Source organism: Quercus lobata, chromosome 5 (genome assembly GCF_001633185.2).
Source record: "Quercus lobata isolate SW786 chromosome 5, ValleyOak3.0 Primary Assembly, whole genome shotgun sequence".
Lineage (NCBI taxonomy): Eukaryota > Viridiplantae > Streptophyta > Magnoliopsida > Fagales > Fagaceae > Quercus > Quercus lobata.
This window is the reverse complement of record NC_044908.1, coordinates 83543905-83567315: the sequence shown is the minus strand read 5'-3', so window position 1 is coordinate 83567315 and position 23411 is coordinate 83543905. Positions and strand designations below refer to the sequence as shown.

Genomic DNA, 23411 nt, shown 5'->3' with positions numbered 1-23411 from the left:
AAATATAAAATTTACAAAAGAAAAAAAGTTAAAAAAAAAAAATTTACCCAATACTTGATTTCTCGAAAGTAAGGGTATGTTTGGTTGGGTAGATTTTAGGGTGGATGAAAAAAAAAAAAAAAAAAAAAGAAGTGGAAAATAAGAGAGAAAATGAGTGGGAATGGTGTTTGGTTGAGAGGGGGAGGGGGAGAGAAAAGTGGTGGGGCCCACAAGTTTTCTCTCCTCCCCATTTAAAATACAATCTCTCCAAATTTGGAGAGAAAATTGGAGCTTTCTTTGGTTTTGTTAGGATGTGGTGGGTTCTTTTTTTTTTTTTTTCCTTTTTTTTAATGTTTATTAAGAAAACACTTTTGGATGATTTCTTATGCTATTTTTTGAAATGTCCACTTTCATCTACACACAAATTTTTTTTTTTTTTTTTTTTTTTTTTTAAGTATAATGTATTACCTTTTGTTTTATTTAAGAGGGATATGATGGTAAATTTATACAAACCTTATTTTCAACCAAACTAAAAGGTTTTTCATCATTCCACTTTTCCACCCTCTCAACCAAACACAAATGAGGAAAACTAAAAATTTTTCTATCCTCCTATTTTTCCATCCCTCTATTTGCTAGTGTGTTTTGAACTGAGTAGAATTTATTTAATTCAGCAACCTACTTATTTTAGGATAAGTGTTAATGTAATTTATAAGTTCCAGTTATTAAGGCAAGAGTAGCAGCTTTTGTATTTAAATCTTTTTGAGATTAGTGTGGAGCATTTCAATTAAAAAGAAGCTTGGATCTGCCACAAGCCAAAAATTATATTAATACATAAATAAAATTTTTTGGCTAAAAGAAGCTTTTGTGTTTTGATTTTCTTAATTGTAAAAATTGGCTTTGTCATAACTAGACGAGCATACCTTATAACAAATTGATGACATTTAATTGAATCTTCTTTGTTCATGAAGGTAGTAAATAATGAACTTTTTCTGTGATCGTGAAGAACCAAGTAAGGGTTTCCACCAGATATATATAAAATTTGTTAACTCTAACGAACTTTAGCAATTTGGGAAAACCTTTTAACATTTTTGGCAGTTATAAATAAATAGTACAAAGATGTGAATATGAATTTGAAATTCAATTAATTTGTATTGATATTATTCTTGAATTACAAAGTTAGAATTTAATCTGCATTGGTAAAATTACCATCAAAGTTTGAGAATTTGACTTTTCATTGTATTGTGGTTCATCTATTTGATTTTTAAATAGTTTTAATGTTTGTATTTGTGATTAAAATGAGTCTAGATGCTACAATGGGTCATGAGCCGTACTCACAACCTATCCAAGCATCAACAATAGCAACAATGACAATGACACCAAGGTACTCTAAAGTCTCTATCCCTAACTTGGCTATGTTTTTAAAATACTTTTGCAATCACTTTGGTCCTGCACATCTACTTCTCTATTTGGTAACCAAATTTGGTTCTATTTGTGGAGCTAAATTTCAGTTTCTTTGTTATTTGTATATATCAGTATATATTATATCTTGATGTTGTTTAGTCATTTTATCTTCAATCATAATTGCAAATTGTTCATGAAATCCTTGGTTTGAATGGAATTGTCTTAGAGTGGTTTGTAAGTAGATTTTAATACGGTAGAAACATAAAGTCAAATTTCCATTTTAAATATTAGGTATGATTAGGCGCACATCAATCAATCATTAGAATGTAAAAGGAAGTTAGAGGATTTGTAATATAAATGTACAGACCCATAAGATAGCTGGAGAGGATTGCATAATCTGATGATGGTGGTGGCAACAATGTTCCCTCATCAAGTAGTTTTTTCATCTTATTATTGCAATTTTTTTACTAAAAGCACTGTTTGTTTTTTTTTTTTTTTTTTTTTGTTTCAAAATTTCAATTGATGGTTTCAATGTTTTATATGCTTCTATGGTTTAAAGAATACTTCTCTAATGATTATATATATATATATATATATATTTATATAAAAGATTAGTGGTGTTGGATTATAGAGCGCCTCTATGCACAAATTTACTAATCTATTGTTTGGATTGTTATCCGCTCATCCAATAACAATGCAAAAAAAGCTTGACGAGTTAAAACTTTGAAAGTTGCTTCATTTTGCTCTCTTCAAATATTATGATTATTTGCTGGTGATATTTCTGCTTTATGGTGTTTTTAAAACAAGATTGCTTTTGAAGCAATTTGTATCTATGTTAATGGTGTATATACTAAGAATGATTGATACTAATGGTATGGAAGATTTATATAAAATCATGACTCTAACTTTTGTTGAGGGTTGCAAAAGTAGGAAATGAAAATTATGAGATTTTTCTTTGTAGACAACCATCTGTTCCTGAAGTGAGAAGCCAACGTTTTATTGGAGACTAGGTAGTACCATCCTCATAAAATTCTTCAACGGACTTCTCAATTCAACCATAGAACCCTTAAGTATCCCATCCTCAAATGTTTTTCCTTCTCTTTAGATGCTATATAAAATGTCTCAAAAATCTGCACTGCACACTGTTTTGAATAACTTTTTGCATTGTTTTTAATTAATGTTTTGTAAACCAATTTTTTGTTTTGTATGTCAAGTTCTGCAAAAGGAACAATGTGAGTTTGTTTGTGTTGGTTGAAAAATTCTGATTTTTTAGAGGTAATGAGTGATTTCGTTTTGTTCATCAACTAATTAGTACCAAACTATTTCACAGAAACTTTGCCACAACAATATATTAGTAAAATATTTGTAGTTTATTCCTTTCTTTATTTGTTTGCATTGATTGAAAATTTCTCGAATTTTTATCATAAAATTTTTAGAACACACTAGAATTTCAATCTCTATCTCTCTTCTTCTAATTTTTAGATTCTCCTTCCCGGCCTCATTATCAGACCGTTCTTTCTCGGTAATTGGGTGAGATTACCTGCAAATCTGAATTTGGTTTATAATTTTTCCTATTTTTTTTCCTTTAAAAAAAAATTCGATGAATTCAAAGATGTTGATTAAGTGTGTTGTGATGGTTGTAATGTTTGGGTGCATGTTGAGTGTGAGAATATTCCCAGCAAGCTTTTCAAGGTGTGCTTAATACACTTGATTTATGAATTGTGATGTCAATTTCTGTTCCTATCTTATATGTGTTTACTCATTGACTTGTGTATCGTTTAAAGGATCTAGAGAATGTAGATTACTATTGCGCAGATTGTAAAGCAAAGTCTAATTATGAGTTATCAACTTCAGAAAAATGCTAGCCAAATGTGAAGTATGTCTGTCCTATTTGTGTGTGTGTGTGTGTGTGTGTGTGTGTGTGTGTTCGATTCTTTTCCCTCCAATTGATTTTTGGGGCAATTGTATATTTGACTTTATAGACTAAGGAGTTTATCATCAGGTTTTAAGCCTAATTTTGTGACAATTTTTGAAGTAGGTCTTTAGAAAATAGTGTACAAAATGTTCTACCTGAGAAGGTAGCTGTGGTGTGCAATGGCATGGAAGGAACATATATTCCAAACCTTCATATGTAAGCCTTGAACTCATATATTACATGTACATTGACATATTTTTCTTTAACATTCTTGTAGGACCTTTATGCACTCCTTTCTCACCACCACATTCATTTTCTTCTTATGCAATCCTTACAGCAACTTTCTGTTTGTTTTGTTGAAGGATTCATTAAGATGCTTCTTTATTATTTTATTTTTCCCCATCTTAGAGTTATGTGCAAGTGCAGTTCATGTGGGTCAAAGAAGTATACACCTAGAAGATCAAATTCTACTTGAATTGTTATTAGGAATTTTCATTTTCTAGGTTTCGTTACTTTTTTTATTTTTCAATTGGGTGGCACTCTCCATATCTACGTAAAGAGGTCAGTATTTTCTTTTAAGCCTTTATGTTTTTGTCAATCTTTACACCAACTTGGACAATTCCATTAAGACAAAGAAACCAATGATGTTTCATAGTTATCAGAAGGACAAGATCAAGGACTCATGTTGAAGGTCGAGCAAGTTTGGATTGTAGCTGTTGACTCAAGCAGAGAGGCAAAGTATCAGAACAGAGCAATGGAAGAATTGTAGCTATGACTATATAAATGATAGTGTTTATATTTAAAATAGCTATACTACCTATACTTTAGGATTAGTTTAATTCATAGCTATTATTTATATACACGTGTATTAATCTGATTGGTTGTAGAGGCTAGGTCCGTATATTGTGGAGTTAGTAAGAAGTTAGTTACTCTTAGACTTTGTATAAATACTTGATATACTTTCATTTTCTTTCAATGCAATATAGAATTCTCTCATCAAATTCTCATAATATTACTTTGTTGTCTAAAATGACATAGTGCCTCAATGAAAGAGCTAGCAAGATGCTCTAAAATATTAGCACTTGAAAAGCTCAAAATTCCAAGTCCAACCTTAGGAACAAACTTCGGCAGTCATGGTATGACACCACCGTGTAGGTTAACCCTATCTTCTAAGAACTTTACCGTGCGTCGCACAGGTTAAAGACTAGTGCTCTATATTCACAAACTATTTTATAATATTTTTACAAATTATTGATGTGGCAAATTCCTATTAGTTCTATTATAGGTTTATCACTAATATCATATTTTTACTTATCAATACCTATTTGAAAAATGCAAAAATCACATCAACAATTTATAAAAATATTGTAAAATAATTTTATATATAGCATTATTCGTGGTAGGAAAGTCCCATAGCTTGCACATAGCCATGATGCATCATCAAGCCTTGGAATATGTGTATCCATTCACATTGACAGTCGGCTGCGAGTTTTTCACGCAAAGTTCTTCCTCAAGACTTTTCCTTATGGCGACTTGGGAAGTTGGGAATCGCATCTATGAAAAATATGCGATTTATTCTTTTATAAAACACCACCTGCAGCATATCACAAAAGAGAGAGTATTCAATGCAATTGACATAACACCGGGGCTTATGTTAAATAAAGTTGAAATTTCCTTTTTTGTGGTAAAATTAGACCAATTATTCTTTTAATTAGTAGTCATACTCATTTGGAAATAACTGTTACCAAAATCCAGGGTCCAGACCAATTGCGAAATGTCTTTGATTGGGGGTTTGTTCAGGGTGTGTTTGGACTTGGGATTGGGCGGGTTGAGTGGAAAAGTTTCTAGCCAATCCGCTATTGGCGCATTGGAAAAAAACACTACCAACCCACCAAATTAAAAAAATTGATGGGTTGGTTGAAAATTTTGGGAGTTTTAACTCATTAGATTGGATGGGCTAGTTTTAGTTATGTGTTACATATTAAACTTCAAAATTTATTTTATCATTTACAAATAAATTTAAAAACTATTTCTTATAAATCCTTAAACCATTAAAGGACTTGGAACAAAATATAAATCATTATAGGAAATCATAGGAAGTGACCACTTTCTCATAGATCACAGTACACATTGTATGATATGAGTATTTTTCTAACTTTCTCTCTATTTTTTTAAACAAATCCATATTATTATGTATGCTTACAAATATGTTGGAAAAGTATCACATTTTCCATATTAACATATGTGAATCATGCAATTAATAAAAAACAAATTAAATTTTATATGAGATATAGAATAACAAGAGATGAATATATATATATATATATATAGGTGGTTGGGTCGGGTTTTGGTGGGTTAAAAAAAACTCAATCTGCCACCTAACCTAACCTAACCCGCAACTTTAATAGTTAAACCTGCCCAACTCGCTTGGAAAATATCATATCCATGCGAGACAGTGCGGAATTGAGCAGTTTGGATGGATTGAGTAAGTTGTTGCATAGCCCTAGCTAATATAATGCAAGAAATACTTTAAATTTATTACAAAAACTGCACTAATTAATGTGTCGTTGTCATTGATTAGAAAAAAGGCAAACATGCAAATTGTATCCTTTTAGTTTGACCAAAATTCATTTCAGTTTTCTAATTTTACTTTTATTTAATTAAATCCTCTAAGTTTTAAGTTATTCAAATAAGATTTCTCCATCAAAATTTGTCAATTGTTGCCACTAAAACAAATAAAAATTTGGACATTTAACGACAACATTTAACGAAAGTTGATGGAGGGATCTTAATTAAATAAACTTGAAACTTAGAAAAATCAATTGAACGAAAGTAAAATTAGAGATTTGAAATTAATTTTGATCAAATTTAGAGAGCACAATTTGTATTTTTGCCAAAAAAAATAATTTAGATATTTATTTATATTGTTAAAATGATATTAATTACCTTCATTATATATACATAAAATTTTTAAGAAAACAAATGATAATATCTTTAATATTTTCCAATAATTAAAGCCCACGTCACAAGTGGGCCAACCAGAAATCGTTAGCATGACAATGTGCAATATAACAGGGTAAATGTTATATTAATAGGAAATCTCTCTTTAAAATAAAAATAAATATAAAATTTTTAGTTTACATTGTACACTTTTTGTAAATGTGTACAATATTTGTTAGACCACAATGTAAGATTTACATTATTAGTGCAAATACAATTGCAACTTATAATTACTTGAAAATAAAAAATAAAAACTTTTAACACAAAAAATCGTTGGAAAAGTATCACACAGTTGTGGTATCTCTATTTTTCCCCAAATGGAGATATCATTGAGACAAAAACCAAGTAAACAAATGAATAAATCCCCTTAATTGCGAAGAGTAAATCTTTCTCTGCGCTATCATTTTGTGATTGTAGCCATGCATGCGTACAATGCTTAACCATGAAGAGAGAAAGAGACTACATACCCGATTGATAGTTATAGTGCTCCTGGACACGCACAAGCAAGTGTAGAACCATATATTGATGACACCTGAGAGAGATACCAACATTTTACTGCGATGGGACAAAACATTTTGCCATAACACACACAGAAATACCAAGTGGCACTGCAGTACGTTCACACCTCCTCTTACAGACTAAATCTATTTTATGAGATAGTTTTAATAAAGATAGAAAGCGCTCAATATGCACAGGGACGGAACTAGGATTCGAAGTTGGGGAGGGCAAAGTATAAACACAAAAAAGTTTATGAAAATCAAAACCAACATCTACTCAAGTTTTGTTGAATTCCATCCCATTTATTAACATTATAATCTCATATTTTCACAATTTGGATTGATACTGATTAATTGGTGTTAATTTTGTGGAATTTTGTTTGAAATTTTCATGAATTGGGACATCAACACTAGAGGCAATGCTGCATTATCAACTTCAAATTATTTGTAATTTTTTCTCTTTAAAAAAAATCAAATATTATAGATAATTTTCCCATCATCAACCATTCAAATAAAAGTTTCATTATTTCCATATTATATAGCTCTATAGTTTCAAATTTTAGTCCAAAAAATAAACCAAACAAACATATCTCGCTACAACAACATTGATGTTAATAAATTATTTTCTAAAAATAGTTAATAATTTATAAAATAAATCAACAAACAAGCGTTATCAATTAATAACATTTATTACTAACCACTACACACATTTGATTTATAGTTCCCAGTGCCACAGGCTTTACTTTTTATTGCCATTTTCTAGTTTTTTTATTCTTTTTATTTTTATATTTATTTTTTATCTCATTTGTCCTTATTTGACCATCTCTTTTTTCAAATTCAAGAGTCAAGGATGACTTCTTAAATTAAGTACACAGTACTATATTTTTTTCAAAGGGGAGGGGGGGGGGGGGGAATGGCCCCCCTCTGCCCCAACGTGGGTTCTTCCCTGAATATGCATAGGGTTGAACAGAGTAAAGATCTAGAGTACTATCCTCATCTGCTTTCACTACAAGTAGGAGAATCATGATGAATACAAGTGTTCTCATAATAATTCCATCCATGATCCATGCATGTAGTGTTCTCTCCCCAGCTTAACAAGAAAGTTACATATAAAACCAAAATTTATAGGATCTATGCATGTGTTATTTGAAGTCTTTAATTAAAGAGAGTACTAATTTCAACTGTCGTGAATTTTTTTTCTTAAAAATAATTTTGTGTTTAGCATTCATCAATTTATAATCTCCCTTGGGAACAACTAAAGCAGTGACACATCTCTCTCTAGTTGGAGAAAGACTTGATTGGAAAGAAGAGTTGTCCTAAAATTACGACTGTTGGCAATAATGTCAGATATAATAATTAGTGATTTCTGGTTAAATGAACCCCTCAAATAAGTCATGGCTTTACATTATTTGGTTAGTGGCTTTTCACTATCTAGAATATGCATGTTTAGTGCATAAGCAAGAGTGCAATGCAATCATAAATTTTGGTTTGACTGTGTAATTACTCTTAACAAAACACTATTAGTTAAATTAATTTAATAAAATAAAAAAACTTCTTATTTAAAGAAAGATTTATATATGGTGACCTTTGGAGAAGTTTGGGTGATCAGTATAGATTGACTAAGGCCATGAATATTCTTTTAGTGTAATCAGTTAAATATTCTAGTGACTTCTGGCAAACTCGTGCAATTTTATAGATATATTTTGTATTTGCACCATTTGCAAAAGACTGAATCCTGACCTTAGTAAGTAAAAAAAAAAAAAAGTAATTATTAGAGGTACTAGCAAGCTACCTTGATTTGTAAAGTCTTCTTCTTGTTTTTCCCCTCTCTCTCTCTCTCTCTCTCTCTCTCTCCCCCACCTCCCCCCCCCCCCCCCCAACTGACTCAAAGGACCTCTAAATTAAATTAAAGTCTTCATCTTCAAGACTTCAATAGTGATTTTCTTTTTACCTCCTACGAAGCCAAGTTAACAAATTTAAAAGTTTGGCTATGGAGGCAAAAATGAGCCATAGGTTCAAAGGAATAACTTTGTGAGCCAGTAGCAACTGTGCTTTTCTTCTCTCTTCCCTCTAAGATGAAGACAATCAAGAGGCATTCTATCCTAATCGGTTGGAAACCACCCCCTCTTGGTTTCTTTAAGCTCAACAATAATGGTTCCGCCATTGGAAATCCGGGTCTTATTAGAGAGTAGAGATTCCAGAGGAACTTGGAATGGAGGTTTCTCTAGAAGTATTAGTTTCATCCACTCCATGGCTGCTGAAAAAATGGGGTCTTCGTGATGGTCTTAATCTAGCAAAGAACCTCAATATCTTCCTATTGAAATTGATGCTATGTCAGTTGTGAATATTATTACATCTCCTTGTAATGTTGTTGATGCATTTCATCCATGTAGTGGACTAATTTATGATTGCAGGTAACTTTTCTAGCATTTTGAGAAGCCCTCATCAACCATACTTACTGTGAAGAGAATCATTGGGCAGATCTTTTGGCAAAGGAATGAAATTTATCTAATGATATTGTTGTTTTTCATTCTCAATCCCCTTTCTCTATTTGTACCAGCTTTAGCTAATGCTTAGGGCATTGTCTGCTCCAGACTTTGTAATCCTTAGTTTCTCTTAATAAAAGTTCCAGTTAACCAAGAAGCAGAAGAAGAAGAAGACAAAGTTAAAACCTACTCAAAGCCAACGACCCGATTCAACCCAGCCTAGCTTAAACCTTAGGGGTTGGGTTGAGTTGAATTTGTGATTTTTAAGTTGAAGAAAGTTGAAATAGGCTGTAAAATATCCCAAAACCAATCCAATCTAACCCGTCCTTAGTGAGGACGACCATGTTAATGTAGGAGATGCGCAATACTCAACTCAACCCATGGATATCTCCATTTTGTCTAATTGATCATATTAAGTACTATAGTGGATTGGAGTTGGAGGGGATTCTTTTATACTGGTTTGAAGTAAAACTTTATCCTAAAAGTCTCTTATAAGTGAAAGATAAATACTATTAAGAAATTAAATAAATAAATAAATAATTATCAGGACAAAACAATATTCTCGCTTGAATTGCCATCCAAAGTACCCGGTTGTTGACTCATTATTTCTTCAAATCTTTATTGAAGGTCGTAATAGAAATGGAAAAATGGTTCACTCTTAGAACTACTCTTGCATGGCAACCTCTCAGTCTCTCTGTTGCAATGGTTGGTTTGTGTAGGAAAAACTACCTTAAATAGGCGGCACAACGTGTGGGGCTGGCTACTCTTCAAGAAATTTTCGCTTGAGCCCATGCCAACTGAAGGTATTGCAAATTTCCTATGTGAATTTCACTTGTGAAAAAGTGATTTTGAACAAGCGAGAATAATTTCTTTTGAGCGAGTCTTCTAAAACTTGAATTCTTCAATGCTAGCTGTTTTTTTTTTTTTTTTTTAATTATTTATTTAACTTGAGTTAATATAAACAAAACTTAATTAAAATATAAAAAAATTAATGAGTGCTCTAAGGGCATTTCTTAATAAATCATTTTTAGAAAATTTTTATGGAAAAAGAAAAAAATTAATGTTTCGACAAATTTTTCAATTTCATGATTAATAAATTTTTAAAATTAGTTTATTAACAATTGACCTAAGACCATTCGTTATCGTTAACATGACCCTTAAAATGTAACCATTATAACTAAGAGCATTATAACTCAATTGAAATTTTTTGATATTTTCAATGAAAACATTTAAGATTTAAATTCCTTCATCCAATAATAGAATTATCAAAATATTATACACACACAAGTACATGCATACATGCACATATATATATATATATATATATATATATATATATACCTCTCACTTGATCTCTCCATAAACAATGGTTGTTTTGGGACTAAAACTTTATTGTTATTATTGTAGTATAACTCTTACATTAGATATAGAAATTCAAGTAATAATTTAAAATCTAACATAATTTATAGGGAATAAATTTATATATTAAAAGGTATAGAGACAAAAAATAAAGCATGGATCGATTTCTTTTTTTTCTTTTTTCTTTTTTTTGATATTTGAAAACATGGATCAAAGTTGGAAAACACAGTTATTATTATCTTTTTTTTTTGGGGGGGGAGGGGGGCTAAACTGTTTGTAAATTTTGAGTACCACTACTTTTCCCATGCAACACAAAAAATTAAATAAATAAAAAAAAGATATACTTAGGGTTGGTTTAGATATTGTTTATTTTGCTGAAACTGAAAACTTATTACTAAAAGTATTGTAGATAAAGGTAAAAGTTAGTTGAAATAGTACAGTGAGCCCATAAATAATACCAAAAAGTGTAGTGAGACCATGAATAGTAACAAAAATAAACTGAATAGTGAAATAATTTCATTTATAATATATATCCAAACAGAAGCTTATGTGGTAATTATTAAAGTAATAGTGTTCTTGCAATGAAAATTGCAATTGCGATCCTTTATACATGATTTCTTTCCAAGTTCACACTAATTAAAGAAAGTCGTGGTAGCAAAGTTCAATAGCTTTCATATAGCTATGTATGATGCATCATCTTCAGGGCTTGTTGCAATATGTGTATTCATTCATTCACTTTGAAAAGTCGGCTGCCAGTTTTTCACGCAAGTTCTTCCTCAAGATTTTTCCCGATGGCGACTTGGGAATCGCATCGATGAAAAATACCCGATTTATTCTTTTATAAAACACCACCTGCACAATATAACACCAGGGCTTATGTTAGAAAAAGTTGAAAAGAAAAAAAGAAAAAAAACTACATCAATAATTTAGATATTTATGTATTATGTTATTAATTAAAATCGTATAATCATTACTTTTGTAATCAGTAATACATCAATTTAAAAAAGGAAATTTATGAGGGACTAAATTTTTTGGCTGATTTTTTCAATGTGACGAAATTGTTTAGAAACTCTTGCTATTAACAGTAAACAGAAGAATTCTTAAAAGTCCATAACTATTGATAAACATACATGGAAAAAAAAATATGTTAACAAAATGTTATATGTGTGCAAAAATGAGAATACAGTCAAATATTTCCAAAGATTAAAATAGAAAGTCACCTGTTTAGAAACAAACTGCTTAATTTCGTCCTCTGTAACCTGAGAACCATTGGATCTCACCACAAATGCAACAGGGACCTCTCCTGCTGATTCGTCCTTCATGCTGAAAATGGTGGAACATTACTCATGTCAGTCTCATAATTAAGACTACTTCACAACCCAATACTAACGAAGTACCTATATTCATTTAATTAATACTAACTAACTAACTATATATATATATATAGTTAGTAACTTAATTCACATTTCTTGGCGTTTTCAACAGAAATGTTCAGAACTTAAATCTCACTGTCTTGTTGTTGTAATTATTTTATTATAAAAAAATAAAATAAAACACTTACGGGACCACGGCGACATCAGAGACGTTAGGATGGGTGAGTAGAATTGCCTCAAGCTCGGCAGGGGCTACTTGAAACCCTTTGTATTTGATAAGTTCCTTCAACCTATCAACAATGAAGAGCTCGTCTTCATCATCAATTAAGCCAATATCTCCTGTATGTAACCAACCTTCTTTGTCTATAGTTCTAGCCGTGGCCTCTGGATCATTAACATAACCTGTACATTCACAAAGCTAATTTGTAATTTCCATAACAATAACATGTTAAGTCTGCAACAGATACAATTAAAAATACAAATTGTTTAGGCTCGTTTGAATGCACTTATTTTCACTTCAAATGAAAAAATGTATAGTTTTTTTAAAAGCATTATTATATTTTCAAGACACAATTGTAGTGTTGCACGTACAATTAAGTATGATATATAAATAATGATAGTATTATATTATACCTTTCATGATTTGGTCTCCTCTAATGCAAATCTCTCCACGTTGGTTATGAGGCAAAGAGGCACCAGTTTCAGGGTCAACAATCTTCATTTCTGCATTTCTTACAACAGTGCCACATGCTCCTGATTTCACCTCAAATGGTTCTTTGGCAAATGCCAAACACATTGATAACACTGGACCTGCCTCTGTCATACCGTATCCCTGTGTTTTAAACAATTTGTTGCCCTCTAATTAGTGTTGCACTTGGTAAATAAACAAGTTATCTCGAGCTCAGAAAAAAATAATAATAATGAGAAGTACAGTGTATAATAAATTAGTTATTCAAGTAATACTTATTTTGTATAATGTATATTTTTGTGACAAGTATACCATGCATAGGCCTCGTATTGTATGTTAATAATAAAAAAATGTGATACAAGCTTCTCTCCATTTTTTTTCCTTTTTTTTTTTTTAATAATGGTAAATCCATGTGACAGTGTGTACACATTTAAATTTTTAATATTTAATTAAAATTATGAAATAATCCATTTCAAATGAAGAGAATTATTTTTAAAGAATTTAAAAAGTATGACATATCATTTATGTGCTAAGGGAATCCCTTTATATATGTTGAATGATCCCTTATCTTAGTCCCTCAATTATTTGTATTATGCTTCATTTATAGTCTTCCTATTTTATTATTGTTTGTCAAACAACTGTCACAACTGTCTTTGTAATAAGACTATTCTAACCCTAATTAATATTCTCAACCAAAAAAAAAAATGAGAGTCTTTTTACAACTTGGTTTGGAACAATAATATAATAGTGAACTTTTGGACCTTATCTATAGTTTTATTAACTACTTTCTTTTTAAAGAGTTCTGACCTATGAAATCTAATCTTAATAACTGCTCTAACTTTATCATCAAAGCAAAATACGTACTAATTAATTTTTAGTTTAGTGAGAGCTTGATCCTTAATGCATGAATTTACAAATGCATCACATCTTTAAAACAATAACCTTGAAATAGAAAAGTATGAGCCTCCACAATTGACTTTTCTATATCCTCCAAACTCCAACGATCTTCACCATCCAAATCAAATAATTTAAAACACCTTCCATCAATTTTATTTATTTTTCTCTATTCGCAGCATTGACCCGCCAACTCATTTATAGAATTTAAAAATTGAGAAGGCAAAAAAAATAATGGAACAAAGCAATCATTCGATTTGAGAATCAAATGGCACCTTTAAACACCATATTCTTTTTAGTCTAGCTCCATCGTCATGTACGACTAGGAGCCGACCCCACCCACCTACTTCACGCATGATTAATCAAGAGTTATCTTTTGTACCTTGTAAATTGTAATATGGCACCGAACTTTTATTTTTTTAATTGTCCCTATTACTAATTTTTCGTATCTTATATTATATGACCAACAAATACTCTTGCTCCTATAAAAAAAAAAAAAAAAATACTTTTGTTAAAAGTTTTTTAGTTTAGTTTGAAATTATTCAATAAATTTAAATTCAAATTCCCTTTCCTCACTTGTTATAAACAAAAAATACACAACAAAAAGTTTTTTTTTTTTTTTTTTTGATGAATAACAAAAAGTTTATTGTACTTGTAAGAAGCTAAAGAATTGTCACATGGCTTGGTAATAGGTGGGGTTGCTGTCCACTTTCTTTCATTTTTTTGGACTGACCATAAATTTATTACAAATATGGTTGAGGACAATAATTTCTTATCATGTGCACTTTTGGTATATCCTATTTTTATTGATTTATAATAAAATAAAAACCATAGACATGTGTTTTTCCTTTAATATCTTAATATATATATATATATATATATATGTGTGTGTGTCTTTTAAAATTAAAAGTTCTTATCTTCTCTTTTTATTGCCCTTACCTTTTTCTTAAAAAAATAAATAAATAAATAAAAATATGTCACTCTCATATCCAAAAATTAAAAAAAGTTTTAGCAAAATCATTATATCTTTATGTCTTTATTAATAATGGAGTCATCTCAATTCTCAAACTAAAACACACGTTTGTGAGGGGTTGAAAATAAAACAAAATCATCGAGTTTGAAAAATGAGTGATATCTAAAGTGTCTAGCTATAAAGAAAGAAGTAATAATGATGAGAATGTATCTTATGAATATACGAGAATAAAAATTTTCTTGTTCCATTAATAGAATAAATTTCACTTTGTCTTTTATTATCCACATTTTATGGTTGGTCATGGGTCGGGTATACCCAAACTCAGCCCAAGAATTTTACCTATGAATACTGGAACCCCAAAACCTGATTACTAACCATACCCATTAACTACCCAATTTCTTACCCATGGATATCTAAACTCGACCAAAATCTGATTTTTTTTTCTCTAATTTTTTTTAAAAATTAAAAATTATGCAAAGCTAGAAAACAAAACATTTAATAAGGATAGATATATTACAATAAAACTAGTAAAATACAAAATTGATAGTTTTAAAACTCCCACTAACTTTTGAAAAAGTATCATAATCAACTAATTTTGTCTTTGCCAAATCATTATGGGAAAAAAATGTTTTATTATTACTATTTTTTTATTAAAAAAACAAAAAAAGAAGTGTAAAAACAAAAAAATTCATCGGGTCAGGTCAGGTAGGGTAATACTAATACCTTACCCAATCTGTCAAATTCGGGCATAGGAATACCATACTCAATACCCATATTCCCATTGGGTAGAGTAAAATCCGCACACTTTAGGATAAAGTATTTGCTAACCTCTAGGTTTGGTCATCCCTAAATTCTGCAATAAGTCATATGCCTGTTTTTATTTTTATTTTTTTAACTTTTGCTATTACTTTATAATGAAAAATAAAAGGACACGCGGTGACACCAACATTGGTAGAGTAGTAAGTGTAACATTCAAAATGTGATAGAACAATATTATAGATAGAGAAATGTTAATAAATGTCTTAAGGACGTTAGTTTAGGAACTATTTTAGAAATATTTTATGGAAAAATAATAAAATAATTAATTTTTTTGACTGTTTTTTATATTTTCTATGATAGTGTTGTTAAAACTTTTTTAATATGATTTATTAAAGATTACTCTAAAAACTTCCATTAATATCCGTTAATATGAACTAGTAAATATTATGAATTTTACATAATAAAACACTTACAATTGCATGTATAATCAATAAAAAAAAAAATCAATTTAAACATTAATGTATGATATTATTGAAATCTACCAACCAATCATATTTGTCAATGACACGTAGAAGGAAAATCTTATGCATTATCTTCGGCATTTTGCGTTAAGATAACAGTCAAAGGTGAAAGGGACCCCATACCTGACCAAATTTAGCTTTGGGAAACTTAGCTCTGACAGTTTCTTCAAGCTCCTTCCCCAGCGGTGCCCCTCCAGATTTGAGCATTCTTATGGACGATAGATCATACTTGTGAAGATCAGGGGACTTGGAAATCGACAACACGATTGGTGGCACAATAGGCATCACACTCACCTTATGTTTCTGTATCAGCTCCAACAAAGAACCAATCTCAAACTTCTGCATGATCAAAATAGCAGCACCAACTCTCAACCCACAAAGCAACACCGAGTTGAGTGAGTAAATGTGAAACAAAGGCAACACACATAGTATCACATCCTCACTGTGAAAATAAAGGTTTGGATTTTCTCCATCAACCTGTTGAGCCACACTGGTGACAAGCCCTTTGTGTGTTAACATGACCCCTTTTGGTAACCCTGTTGTACCTGAAGAATAAGGTAGTGCAACCACATCATCGGGACTGATATCGATCTTAGGAATTTGGTTTTCATTGGCTTGTGTTAGCTCTGAGAAATGCAAGCAGTCTTTCGGGGGTGAGTCTATGCACATGATCTTGACATTATTTTCATGTGCCAAGTCCTTGACTTTGTCATAGTAACTAGCTTGCGTGATAATGAGCTTTGCGTTGGACCCTTTTGCTTGTTTTGCTATTTCAGCTGGAGTAAAGAAAGGATTGGCAGCTGTGGTTGTAGCACCTAAATGTGACGCACCAAGGAAAACAAAGACAAATTCAGGCGTGTTTGGCAGCAAGATAAGGACAACATCTCCTTGTCCAATGCCAAGCTTGTTAAGGCCAGAGGCAACCTTGCGAGAAATGAGATCAACATCATAGTATGTGTACACCTCCCCTGTTGAACCGTTGATCAAACATGGTTTTGAGCCAAATTTGGAAATGTTTTCAAAGCAATAGGAGTGTAGAGGGAGGTGTTTTGGTATGTAAATGTCAGGGAGTTTTGATCGGAAAATGAATTCCTGTTCCTTTGTTTGGAGAGCCATTTGGGGAAATGAGAGGGATAGGGAGATTGGGAAATGGGAATTGATGAGGAAAATTTTTGGTGCTGTTGATTTGAGATGGAAAGGAAAACATCGATCGTATAAATGTTGATAACATAAGTTGGGGGTTGGTGAAATGGTGGTACTTGATGGGGATTATGGAATTGTTTTGAGGGTGAAAGTGGGAATGGAGGGAATTGAATAATAAGCATCATGGTTGGTGAAGGAGACTATGGAGTTGGTTGGTGAGATTGGTTTGGGTGGTGGGGTCTTATTTGCATATGTAGTTGAGATAGTGCTATTTTTCTTCTCTTTACTAAAGTAGGCTTTTTACCTACCACAAGTCCTCAGCATGACAGAGACTCAGAGAGCTTTCACGGCTGCTGGACCAGTTCCAAGTGTCTTCCTTTACCTACTCCCATGTCTGCAAAAAATATTATTGTTCTGAGGTTTTAAGCCCAAGTGTGTTTGATTTTGATGTAAGCCCAGACCAATAATAAGGAACCACAGCCTGCAATGCTGCATATATAGCCATGTAAGCACTAGCCTCCGGTGATGCAAAAAATAAAAAATAAAAAAAATAAAATTACATCTGTGGGGCCCAGTAATTCGTGGATCGGGCCCATTTGCCCTTAGAAAGTCCGAGGGCCCAATCCGAGGAGAACTGTGGCCCAAGCTCCACGACGCCGAGCACGGACCAATTTCTGGGAGGCAGCCGAGGACAGTATAGTCCTCGGCAGGCCCATAATCCGCCCAGAATAAAGGGATAAATTCGTAAGGAAATCCAAAATACCTTAGGGCGATTACCCTAAATACCCTTCTGGATAAGGCCCAATGCCTGGCAGAACCGTACTCTACAGCTTTATCAAGTCATCCCCAACAATTCCGGGATTAGACTGATGGGACCAATGTCAGTATTTGTAAAGACTGACCCTACACGTGGACGAAGGACATCGAACGCACACTAGTATAAAAGGAGAAGTAAGTGAATCTAGCAAGGGGGGAGGAGGGAGAGAGGCAAAAAGGGAGACTTCATGAGGAAGATCGCCGGAACGATCCATGCACAGAACAGAGAAAGCCCTCCGTTGGACAGCCGGAAAGGACCACAAGGGCCCTCGGATCAAGTCCGAGGATCCCATTCTCAGAGGTGGCAGTATGGCGGGGCTTTAAACGTTTAGGCCCAGTCCATTTTCCACAGGGATCTTTCTGAAATCCAGACCGGACCATCCCCCCGTGACCAAGCCCAAGCTTTTCAAGCCCACTCTCTACAAATCGTATTGTGAGGGATCTCTCCCGCGTGAACCCGAAGATGTCACTGGGCCGCGCAGGAATCGTGTCCTTACAACATCTTCAAATAATACTTTATTTATTTTATCAATTTATTTTACATTCTAATTTTTATTTTTATATACAATTCAATAAAATAATATAAGCTATTTAAAAAAATAATAACAAGTATTATTCTCTTTCTCTTTCCTCTCGCTATCTTTTTCTCTTCACGTATAACCACTATATTAAATATTATTTTTTTCAACATGTGAATAGTAAGGTTGTGTGTGTGTATATATATATATATATATTTTTTTTTTTTGATAAGGTAAGGTTGTATATATGCAACCAAACTATTTATAGGTTGCAAATTTTTTTAAGTATACAAACTCGGACGGAGTAGGTTTTTGCTATTTTAAGTTGTAAAATAGCAATTGTGGGGGTATTTACACCCCCAATGCTATTGCTCAATACTAGAATTTTGAAGAATGGATGATTTGAAATTTAGATGTTATTGTTGGAATTTTAAAAAGTGTCAATCAATTTAAAATGTTATTGTCACAGGCGTAGGGAGGGGGGAGCTATAGACCATGGCCTCCTTTGATTTTATAAAAAGAAAAATGTTAGAGTTATCAATGACAATTTTTGAAATTTTGTTTAGGGGGTTATTAGGAAATTTAAATAAATAAAAATTTAATAAAAGGATAACTTGAATATATCAAGTTATCGTCAAAAAAAGAAAAAAAAAGAATAAAACAAAACAAAAACATTAAGTTTTACAATTTTCTTCTACAAGTTTTCATATTTTGTAATCATCACAAGATAGTTTATTATCAAAAAAAAAAAAATGTCACATTGTAAATGTAGGTAGATGTGACCACTTTTTTTTTAAGTTTGTATAATATAATTATTTTTATGAAGTTGTCATTATCTATTTGTCATTGTTTTTATAAAAATATTTTAAATTAAATGACAAAACTCAACCCATTGGCACTGTACTTTATAACACAATAAGTGTCTACTTAGTTAATCCAATGCTTGAACTTCTAATTATTAAATCATATAAATTTATATTATATTTATAGTATACAACATACATTCACACAAATAACATTATAACAAATAAAAAATACCGCACACAATCAGTATCAGATACTCACTCACATACATATAATATAAATTTATAATAAAAAGAGACACCCACTACTCACAAACACTTTATTTCTACTCTTAAAGAGACTTGTGATCTATGTCGTTGTTTAATTAATTTTAGGATGCTAATCTTTTTGTTGCTCAACTTTGGGAAAGGATTATATGCGGTCAGGGTGTACAAGATTTAAGGGAGGGTGTGCAAACATATTTTCAAAGGTAAATTATACTAATAAAAAATTATTAATATATAAATATATATATATATATATATAAAAATTCAAGTCAGGGGGTTCAATTGAACCCCTTAGCATAAAGTAACGCCGCTCTTGGACCATTCCATTTTGTTAAGTAATTTATATTTTATAAAATTGTCATTATTTATTTGTCTTTATTTTTATAAAAAAATTAAAACTAAATGATAAAAACCAACTCACTTGCATGGTATTAATTATTGTCCCACGAAATCACACTCATCTATACATAAATAATATTACTTTTTATTTATAATATACGTGCACACATTCACTAACTTAACATAAATAATACTATTTTTCTATTTATACTATACGAGCATGGTATTAATTATTTTTTTATACATAAACAATCACTAACTTTACTATTTTTTTTAGAATACTAAATATTTTAACACACACACGGGGAGAGGGAAGAAGATTTTAAAGAAACTAACAGTAATGTATATTCAAAAGGGCATAACTCTTGGATATACAGCACAAGTTTTAAACTTCTTTAACTCATACTTATTTTCCGATGTGGGATTAGCCCACTGTTTTTTCTTTTGAAAATACTAAATATTTTAACACTCACATCCGAAAATAAGTGTGAGTTAAAGAAATTTAAAACCTGTGCTGTATATCCAAGAGTTAAGCCTTTTTGGATATACATCATTGTCAGTTTCTTGAAGACCTTCTTCCCTCTTCCCGTGTGTGTGTGTTAAAATATTTAGTATTCTAAAAAAAAAAAAAAAAAACTTTACTATTTTTTTTCTTGAACATTAACTTTATAACAAATAATTATTATAACATGATACACATACATGAAACAAACACTATTCCCTAATTATTAAATTATATAAAGTTATACACATACATGTGCACACATTCACACACATCACAATTCACACAAATAAAATTATAATAAAAAAATAATGCACACAATTAATATCTCACACACACACAAAATATAAATTTATAATATAAAGAGACATTCACAACTCACAAACATTCACATTTTATTTTTAGAGTCAAAGATGCAGAGATAATCAAATAAAGAAGAGAGATGAGATGAAATTTATGAGAAAAAGGGAGAGTGACTTGTGATTTGTGTTGTTGATTGGTTTTTGGATGGGCTAATATGTATTGTTGTTTGATTTTGTGCTAAGTTGATCTGTGATTAGGGTGTGCAAGATTTAAGCTAGGATGTGCAAGATTTATGCTAGAATATGCAAATATATTTTTAAGGGTAGTTTATATTAGTAAAAAAAATATTATATATATATATAATTTTTTTTTTCAAGTCAAAGGGTTCAAATGAACCTCCTCGAGTACATGTGTAACCGCTCCTGAGAGTTTCAAATTTTTTACAACATTTTTTACAAGAGTTTAAATTCTATAAGAATGTAGTATAAAATTTCTTTTTACAAACTTTGCTGACCATTATTTCTTTTAACTTTTTAGTTTATTTACTAATACGCAATTTTTAAGCCTCACTTCTTTAAACCTCGCTAATACGCAATTTTTCAACAAAAATATGCATCCAAGCAGAAAAGGTTCAATATTCATCAGTCAATCATATTAAACACAATATTTCTCTTTGCTAATATGATCAACTTACGTAAGGAGTGGAAACAACCTATCGTTTGGAGAGAATGAATTCCAACAAAATAAATCCTGGCAAAACACACTAATAAGATGTATAATTAGTGTTAGGTTCTAAGTAATTAGGAACTAATGTATTAGAACTCTGTTTTGTAATGTTGGCAAATCATGATCAAAACAGATGTTAGTCTTATTTAGACTTGCTCAAAGTATAGGTCTTTTATGTAAAGTTGGAATCGAGTTAACTACAGAATTGAGTGTGCAATTCTGACTGGCTCAATCGATTGAGAATTAGACTTGACCGATCGAAAGTCGGGAAAAATATTTTTTTTGCAAAATTTCCAACTCAGCCCTAAGCTCATATGACATGTAGGGTTTTATGTTTTGTCCTAGGTATAAAAGGGAAACCCTAACTACGTTTTTTAGGTTGCTCTATTTTGCTCTGTGTGTGAATCTTTTGTGAGATCTGAGAGGTGGTTGCCTTCACACATGCTTAGGATTATCAAGAAGGAGATTTCATTGAGAGCTTGATGATCATTCAGTTGCTGCAATAAAACCTTAAAGATACACAAGCGGGAGTGCTTGTACTTGCTGGAGAATTCAAGAAAGAAGGAGTCCATGGTCTCGAAGCTGTCACATGGTCGTATCAGTAAGTTTTCTACTGATGGGTAGAAATAGAATGTTAGTGGTCTAAGTTCTATTATACAAATTTCGATTCTTTCATAGTGGATTCAAGTTTACCTTGAGGATAGTTAGGTTAAATCATCCCCAGGTTTTTACCGGTGTAGTTTCTTGGGTCATCATATCTTTGTGTTCTTTATATTCCGTACTTTACATTGATATAATTATATGATTGTGTTAACCTAGATCTGAAATTTGGACTAAGTAATCACTTGGCTAATTAATTAGGTTAATCCAATTGTGTTTTAAAGTGTCTAAAAACATACAATTAGTACTATTTCGTATATGTTAAAAGATACTGAAATGTAATTATGCTGATTTATTTTGTGTTTGTTTAGCAAGAAAATTTATTTTGTGTTTGATTAATACAATTGTTCATATTTATACATTTTAAAAATAAATAATATAATCTTTCACATGCACATATTTTTAATCCACATAAACATTTCAAAATGTTTTTCATTAGCCTAAATCTTTAATTTTACATACATTACTTTTGTTGAGAACACTACCAGCAATTGGCGTGGTTTGTTTTTTGTACTTTGTATGCTGCGAAAAAAGTAAAACGCAAGATCATTAAAAAACATTTTGAACATGAGGGAATTTTTTTACTGCTTGGACAAATTAAAAAGATGTGTTACTCGTTTTCACTTATATATTGAAAATATTTTCAATTATAATTAGTTTATTAGTCAAAGAAAAAAAAAACGTAAAATACAATTAACATTGTTGAAGTTTGAGCTAATATCAGTCAGGTCTAGCTAAAACATTTAAAAATTGACCAATTTTGTCATTAATCATTGTTAGAGAGAAGAAAAAAATGAGTAATAATTTAGCAATTGAATTGGTCAGTTTTGAAATGTCGTGAATCTTGTTGATACTAGTCTAAACTTTAGAGATGTTGATCGTATTTCACCAAAATAATAATAATAATAATAATAATAAAAAGTGGTCAGTTTGCATCTTTGTTAATTCTTGCTTGTGGATAAAGTTAAAAAAAAAAAAAAAAAAAAAAAAAAAAAAAAAAAAAAAAAAAACCAACACTATATGCAAAATTGATGTGCAATGGAGATTTTTGTTGTTTAGAAGGATATAACGGTCTTACCCATAAAAGATTGATTACGTATCTTTGCATCAAAAATAGAAGAAAAAAAAATACAAAAACAAAAAAGGAAAGGCAAGATTGATTATGTCCCATGAGGTGTGACAGAACAATATATATATTTTTTTTTATGAAAATAAATAAAAACTATATATTAACTTCATCTAATGATTCCTTAAGATTTAAAAACTATATATATATATATATATAGTGGTAGCTTCAAGAATTTATTTCAAAGAGGTCATTAAAAAATTTAAATTAAATAAAATTTAATAAAAAAAAAACTTAAATATATCGAGTTATCGATAAGAAATAAAAATACATGAAGTTTTACAAAAAAAAAAAATTACGAGTTTTCATATTTTGAAATTGTTATATGATAATTTATTATCAATTGTCATTATCTATTATTTT

The 23411-nt window shown here is 30.9% G+C and overlaps 1 protein-coding gene across 1 annotated transcript; it reads right to left on the bottom strand.

Moving 5' to 3' along the window:
* Positions 1–11122: 11122 nt before the first annotated feature.
* Positions 11123–17076, bottom strand: LOC115991786 (4-coumarate--CoA ligase 2-like). The gene is made up of 5 exons (XM_031115706.1): positions 15969–17076; positions 12644–12842; positions 12199–12412; positions 11858–11960; positions 11123–11489 (listed from the first exon to the last, which is right to left on the bottom strand). The coding sequence occupies exons 1-5, from the start codon at positions 16959–16961 to the stop codon at positions 11370–11372; spliced, it is 1629 nt and encodes a 542-aa protein (XP_030971566.1). The 5' UTR covers positions 16962–17076; the 3' UTR covers positions 11123–11369.
* Positions 17077–23411: the final 6335 nt, after the last annotated feature.

Excerpts from the sequence above, each read along its gene's own strand:
- LOC115991786 (XM_031115706.1), bottom strand. The coding sequence starts at position 16,961 with ATGGCTCTCCAAACAAAGGAACAGGAATTCATTTTCCGATCAAAACTC. Across the intron at positions 12,413-12,643 it reads AGGAGACCAAATCATGAAAG|GTTATGTTAATGATCCAGAG; the intron begins GTATAATATAAT and ends GTGAATGTACAG. Across the intron at positions 11,490-11,857 it reads AGCAGTTTGTTTCTAAACAG|GTGGTGTTTTATAAAAGAAT; the intron begins GTGACTTTCTAT and ends TATATTGTGCAG.